The 7,381-nt window shown below is 39.4% G+C and overlaps 1 protein-coding gene across 1 annotated transcript; it reads right to left on the bottom strand.

Moving 5' to 3' along the window:
• Positions 1–1,925: 1,925 nt before the first annotated feature.
• On the bottom strand, positions 1,926–7,040 carry uchl1 (ubiquitin C-terminal hydrolase L1). The gene is made up of 9 exons (XM_005809385.2): positions 6,921–7,040; positions 6,820–6,831; positions 6,317–6,445; positions 4,667–4,808; positions 3,510–3,595; positions 3,255–3,302; positions 3,041–3,110; positions 2,910–2,968; positions 1,926–2,720 (listed from the first exon to the last, which is right to left on the bottom strand). Exons 1-9 carry the CDS (start codon positions 6,951–6,953, stop codon positions 2,637–2,639), a joined length of 663 nt encoding a protein of 220 aa, XP_005809442.1. The 5' UTR covers positions 6,954–7,040; the 3' UTR covers positions 1,926–2,636.
• Positions 7,041–7,381: the final 341 nt, after the last annotated feature.

The raw sequence follows: 7,381 nt of genomic DNA on the forward strand, positions 1-7,381 counted from the left end.
CAGAGGCAGGAGGACGGTCTAAGTGCTGTCAATCACCCTCATGTATGTAGTGGAGCTAAATATTTTCACAGATTATCCATCCTATATTGTCATATGACCATTTTAAGAAGTATGTCAAAAAAACATGTTTTATCAGTTACCTTCTGCAGCTTTAAGCTGTGCTTTGGATACATAAAGTTTATGTATTTAATGTGACAAAATGTGGAAAGTTTTAAAGGGTTTGAGAACAATAGCAAGAATTAATTTGGCAAATGAATATGCATGCTTTCAGACTGTGGGGAGGGTGGAACATGTAGAAAGACTCATCAGGTTTCAGGACCTTGTTGATTTAGGCAAAAAAGCTTCTTCTTCTTCCAATGAAGCCCTCAAAATGTTCAAAACCAAGAGTTTCACAGTTTAGCTCAAAGAAAATATTTTTGATTTAAAATGAAAAGGTTACAGGTTGTGATGACATTACAAAAATGAATGGGAAGAGTTCTCAGTCAACATGAGCTTAGAACATTCAGAAAACTTTGGCCAATCTCCAAACATTTCTTGAGCAGTTTATGAACTTAAAAAACAAAATAAAACAACCACAACAACAGAGGGTATCAAATATGCCAATTTGTAATTTTTTTAGGGGGGGGGATGATAAAAGTTGTGATTTTACCTAAAATCACGCTTCTGGCGACGTTGCAATACAAACCAGGCGCTAAAAATAAGCTTGTATGCAAGCTTTATACAAGCCCAGTAAGAGTGTCAACATTTTCTCTAATTTGGTGTTAAGGCTCTCGGTGCAGAGCTGTGCCTTTAAGACACCAGCTGGTGTCATTCATGTCTTAATTTTGCCACTTAATGCTAAATAGCAGCCAAATTCTAGAACAAGCCCAAAGTAAAGAGAACCAGGCCTTGGTAGGTTTTATGAAAGAGTTTTATTTTCCTAAATTACATCATGTAATTAGAAATTTGTAATTAAAAATTTCTAGTAAAAATACTAAAGTTTTAAAACAGGAACAGAGTAAGTAAAAAATTCAGCATTGTCCTCTGGGATAAAGTTCTTGATGCATTTATAGTGGTCATTCATGCCACACTAGATTTAGTGCTGAAGTTAAAGATCCACTTTCTTTAGGAAAGACACTTAAACTGCCTGAGTTATGTTCACAGATCCTGATTGGCTTTGGGCCTTTAATTACATCAAGCATCCAAAGGCAGGATGTGACGTGAGTTAAAGGGGCAGTATTGTATTTTCCAGCTACTTAGTGTTTTATAGCACAAATTACTGTCACCTTCAGTTGTGAAAATGTAGATTTCAAATATGCTTTAATTGTACTGTAATTTATCTTTGGCTTCAGTCTCTAAGAAACTTTCCAACACTTCACATTCAGGAAGCCATCACTCCCAACATTTTTACCAGTGCTTCACCAAGTAGCTGGTAAGAGCTCAGCAGATGTGGAGTTCCACCAGGTGCTTGCCAATTGCTGCAGGCTAGTCTGAAGGAGCTGAGTAAGGGGAGGGCTGCTCTGAGGCAGAAGTTTGGAAACTGTAGCTCTGAGGAGGATCTTTGTCCTCAAAGGTGGTCCAAAAATACCTGGCAAGAGTGTATAAGTGCAAATAAATCTTGATGTCAATTTAATGTTACAGGCATGAAAGAAACTCTAGGTATGTTTGAAGTAATGTAACAAAGATCAAAAGCCAATTTCACAGAATACTGCCCCTTTAATTGAAACATACCCAAATATTGTAGGACAGGCAAGTTAAAGTTACCATTTGGCAAATCAAGACTTTAGGGCAGTTTCATAATTTAAATAGTTTGAAATAGTCTGGATTATTCATTAAGGCACAGAGGTGGAGTCACATTTTATGAGTTTTTAATGAGGAAAAAAAATCTGCAGAGGCTTTGGCCTACAGAGTAGAGAGTGATGAGATACATACTCCTGAGACACATGCAACTTTAAATTCAGTTTTATTAAATAGCCATAGCTGAACAGCAGCAAACCATTTGAAAAGTGCATAAAGGTAAACAAATGAAAAAGTTGAAGCAGTTACCTTAAAATAGCACATCAACCAAGTCTACAAGAGCACTTTAACTACACCGTCACTTTAATGAGATGTCTGGAAAATCTGAAATTATCCGATGCTTCTTGTTGATTCTAGAACCATTTCCACAAAGTCCATTCAAAAACATGGGGGGAAAGACTCAAGTTTCCTGAAACTGTGCCCTAAACGACTCAAGTATTGCATACTGTGAAACTAATGGAGCTGAGTTGTTAATGCCCAGTCCTTGTGAACTACAACAACTAAAGGCATGCAGAACAGGAAGTAGTTTCCACAGTTTCAATCTTGTTGGCACAAAAGGTGTTAAAGCAGTTGAAGTTTGACAGATGAACATAGAAAACTTAATGACATGCACAGGTGATGTTTCACAGATCAGTGGCATTTGTGAATAATTTTCAATAAGCTTGGAACACTGGCAAAATAAAGTTCAGAGTTCTGTGCTAATGCTAAACACGTTACAGTTGAGGGGATGAAATGTATTCTAGTGCATAGTGCCTCCAGATGTGAAAGCACAGACAACTGTGGGTCATCTCTTAACAGTTTGCGATGTAAATGCTGTAGAACAATGTCGCTTACAATTTGTTTGAGTTGGTCACAATCATTTAAGACTGACAGAGAGCCACAGCCGAGAAGCGGACTTCATCTTTCTCTCGTTCCATGAAGCTGCGGCACACTTTGGCTGCATCCTGCAGACAGAAAACTCAAAAGTGGATTCTTAAATTTAAAGTGCAAAAATGATTTGATACCATTAGGATAAAATTAAAAAAAATCTTACAATAAGGATCTTTTGAATGCTTTTCATATACAACTCCAGCCAGTTTATCATCAAATGAGAACAATTTATACAAAAGGTAAGTTGTTATTTTTTAGCTTACAGTGACAAAGGTCTCATCTTTGGTTGCTCCATGGTTCACTGGTCCGTTCATCTTCCCATCTTTGACACAGAGATCGCTCCATTATGAATCAATGTCAAAAACATGATTAGGGTAAGTGTCTACATGCTTACCAAATTCATAGAGTTGTCCGTTCACATTCACAAAGGCGATAAAGTGGAAGTTTACTTGTTCACCTTCTGGCTGCATTCGAAAAAAAAAGAAGTGTGTTGACAGTTGTTTATCTCAGAACTCCTAATACTAGTGTTAATATGCATAAGAGTAAAAGTTTCTGGTTTAAAGGTACGACTCATCAAACTGTTGCCACAGTTTATAAATGCATCTTACCCGACATTGTCCCTCTCTTGCAACCTCATTGTGAGCCTCACAGATTACCTAGAGGAAGAGATTTGGCAGGTTGTGTCAATGTTAATAATTCAGCCTATAGCTCCCCCCTGTGGCAGAAAGAAAACTGGCAGCTAATCATGCAAGACTGACAATTTGCTTTGGATTATTTTGGGTTCATGTAAAAAAAAAAAAGTTCTATTTATTGAAAAACAGACTGACATGTTACAAAGCGTTTCTCTTTAGTCTGTACATTACCTTGTTTCCCTCCAGATGTTTGGAACGCTCATCTGGAGACATGCCAGCCGTCTCATCTAGAAAGGTCTTCAGGACTGAGCCGTTCTCTAAACACATTTGTCAAGTCAGCATAGCGGTCGGCTCAAGCACAGTCAGCCATCTCTACATTGTGGCTGATCTGCTCCGAGACAGGCGATTGTCTGTTTCTCCAATATGAATATTTCATAAGTTTACAATTGACTAAGCCTGGAAAACCCAAACAGACAAATGAGAAGTTCAACCATGGACAGTTTTGTAGCAATACTTTGGAGATTAAAATATGATATCAGGGTTTCCCCCAGGAAACATGGTAAGCCTGGTGGGAGGGCAGTCCACCATGGTTAATTTTTAATTGGCATAAAATTAAGTCATGCTACAAAATTTGGAGGTGCATGATCAGACATTTGGAAATAGAGAGACCAAAAGGCTGGTGCAGCACAACTGATGCTCACCGCCCCAAAGCCCGAATCAATTTGTAAACTATAAACCTAGCTTAATCCGTCTTTATCACCGATTTATAAAAACAATATATAAAAATGTTTAGCCTGGTGGGGTCGCTAGTAAAGCCTGGTGACCCACCAGGCTTATAATACACTGAGGAAACACCAATTGAGATTTGGTTTTGTAAAAAACAAAACAAAAAATAACCACATTTTGCAAAAAAGTGACATGTACACATGTTCTAGATGTTTTAGTGACCACCAAAAAAAGTGAAATGATTTACTTTGATTATTCTAGTACTGTCAGATCCTGCTTGGATTAGGTTTTTCAAGTTTTGGCATTTTGCAACCCTGTCAAGGGAAACACATGTCCTATTAAATAGCATTTCAAAATTTAAAAGTGTTCAAGCTTCATGCTTGTGTAAAAACCAGGAGAAAAGTCACATTTGTCTGCTTGAAATAGAGTTGTAATATTACAACACTGGGTTGAAGTATTGTTTACATACAGACCAGGCCTGGGAAAAAACTCTCATGTCAAGAGCCAGCTTGTTCCTACTGTTAATCAAGACTCAACTTGTAGATGCAAAGCACCAATCACCTCAAATTACACTTGTTTTACTTTTATCCTAACTACAAAAAAAAAAAAAGATTAACCTTTACCACTACAAAATATGTAAATGTTTTTATTGCTGCACTCACCGAAAGTCATTTTGGCCTTATTGTTGGCGATGGCGTGCACCAGGGCGATTGTGCCACAGGAATTAGAGGCGACCTGCTTCAGGAAGTAGACGTCAGAACCTCCTGAAATCTTGTTCGCCTGCTGGGTCCTGAACGCCTCATGCTGCCATGCACAGAGACAGTTAGTCTGATTTCATCTGCAGCCAACAACAGTTGGTGATGATCATTCATAGTTTCACTGAATGAAAACGAGGCCGTCCATTCTATATCTGGGAGGCATTTCAAGTTTGTACAACAAAGCTGTTTATCAAGAGAAATCTGAAAGTTGAACATTTCTGCAGGAAACAAATGACGGGCAAATTTCCGCCAGTTGTTCATAATACAAGTCCAAGCTACACTGCTTAAACCCCCCCAAAACTAGTCAAAGGCTTAAAAATAATTTTCACGATAGTTACAAAAAGGAACCAGGAGCTCTGACACTACCTTTTAGTTCACGTTTTAGACCCATCTGAAAACAAACCCATGCTTTTAACTCGGGGAAAATGTAGCTTCCTTTTTTAAGGGTTTAAACATTTTGTCAACTTTGATACAGGCGTTTTAGAAAGGGTTACTTACATATCCACATAGTCGTTGAGATGAATTGAAAGTGATTTAAACCCCTTCTAAAAAATAATCTGAATGCTCCAACCTCCGCTTAGCGGGGAAACAACCAGGGTTCAGTTTTCTAAAGTCTTCAGATAAGAAAGTCCGACTAATGAGTTTGACACAGAATCCGATCTGCTGGACGTCCAGAGTAAAGCTGAAATTAGCCGTCATGCCGGCGTAATTCAAACAAAATGAGCAAAAACAATTACTCAGAACACATACCATCATCATACATACATTCTTTCCCTAGTGGCAGTAACCTCCTCAGCATGTCAGTGTTCTTCTTAGGCCTCTAATGAGCCATCATTTGATGCAGGTGTGCTAAACCAGGGAGAGAACTAAAACATGCAGGACGCCGGCCCTCCAGGACCCACTCTGGGCACCCTGCTGTACATGGACTCACTTTTCAGTTCACCAACATTTTTTGTACCAAAATCCTTTATTCTGGAACAAACTTCCAGAAAACTGCAAACACCTGAAATACTGAGTTCATTTAAATCAAGACTAAAAACCCAAAAGTTGCTTTGGAGAATTTAACATTTGATGTTTGTTGATTTTAAGATTTGACAAAATGGAATGTCTGATGTGTTGGCTTTGATGATGCACTTGATTTTTTAAATGTTTTTATGATTTAAAGCATTTCGAACTGCCATGTTGCTGAAATGTACTATGAAAATAAACTGGACAGTTTGACTTTATTGGTGGTTTGCAATGTCTCAACTTTGTGAGAAACGGCATTTTGAATCTCCATTAGCGCCATAGAACGCCTTACAGATTCCTTGAAATACATCATTTGTATTGAATTGATGAGTTTAAATTTTATTACTATAATCATCTGATCAGAGAGATTGGCCTTTAATAGCCTACAGATCAATCTGGACACAAGACATCTGCTGATTCACTTCCTGACCATCAGTGGACTCCCAGCATGTCAGACCGAGTCTTCAGATTCTTACCCCTCTCTCCCTGCCTGCCCAGCCATCCCACCTAAACAGCCCCCCAGCCTTCCAGCTCGCCATGAATTACCTGTTGCGTCAGGGGGAAGAGCAGCATCAGGGCACAGGATGGCTTCGGGACGGCGGTTAGCTGCTCACCCTCCAGACCCAAAATATCCACGAAACGCCAGCGTCCACTCACACCGAGCTTGCGCATAATCTGAAACACGCAAAAGTCGTCCATTAAGAGCGAGCAGCTTCACACCTGGAAGCAAACGAGAGCGATATGGCGACAGAGGCGACTGGAAGATGCTAGGTCGGGGTCCAGACCACACCCTGCAGCCCAGACAGGAAGGATGCTGTCGCCCTTTAATACCCCACACACTCACACGCTTCCACCGCTCGTTGCTTACAAGAATTTATTAAAATACGCCACAATAATAAGTCAACTTTATATTCCTCCATCAGAAACCTGTCGGTACTCTGTTTTCAGTGCAACAGTCCTGACTTAAGAGTTGCTGTGAAACTTACCTGACGGTTGGATTTAACGGTTACCAACTGTCGCCATTATTGATTCTAACGTTTAATACCAACCTTGTTCAGCATCTGAAATAAAATGAAAACAAAAATATTACAATTCACGGTTCTTGTTGAAGAACAGTTAAAGTATCGATGGAGCAGCCGTTTTTCCCCACCTCGGGGTTGATTTCCATCGCAGTCCACTCCATGGTCGGAAGGTTTGGCAGTGACTCAGCAGATAAACCGTTAGACTAGAAAACTTCACTCTGATTTCAGACCTTTCAGCGCGAGCGAGCGGCGCACCCGACCTTTATAGCCCGGATCAAACCATTCGCCAGCAGACGTTGGGGGGTCTTTCTGAAAGAATAACCGTTGGTGTGCGCATTTATAATTAAAAATCAGTTAAGTGCAAATAGCTAGCTTTGTCTACTGTACTTCTAAACAAAATAACATCCAAAAAACAAGCTTCACTGTTGTGGAAAATAATTAGATGAAAGAAAGATGCTGCCTCTTTTCCCTCCCAGAATACAGTGGTTGAATCTGTTTCTGGAAACAAAGGTGTGACGTATTGATCGCTTCAGGGTTTATGTCAGAGCCAATTTCTCATCTGCTTAATGAATTCAGTTTTATTTGTTAT

The sequence above is a fragment of the Xiphophorus maculatus genome, chromosome 5 (assembly GCF_002775205.1).
Source record: "Xiphophorus maculatus strain JP 163 A chromosome 5, X_maculatus-5.0-male, whole genome shotgun sequence".
Taxonomy (NCBI): domain Eukaryota; kingdom Metazoa; phylum Chordata; class Actinopteri; order Cyprinodontiformes; family Poeciliidae; genus Xiphophorus; species Xiphophorus maculatus.

Coding starts and splice junctions, on each gene's coding strand:
- uchl1 (XM_005809385.2), bottom strand. CDS start 6,953: ATGGAGTGGACTGCGATGGAAATCAACCCCGAG. Junction 3,596..4,666: donor TAAGGCCAAAATGACTTTCG/GTGAGTGCAGCA, acceptor AAATGTGTTTAG/AGAACGGCTCAGTCCTGAAG. Junction 2,721..2,909: donor AAGATGAGACCTTTGTCACT/GTAAGCTAAAAA, acceptor TTCTGTCTGCAG/GATGCAGCCAAAGTGTGCCG.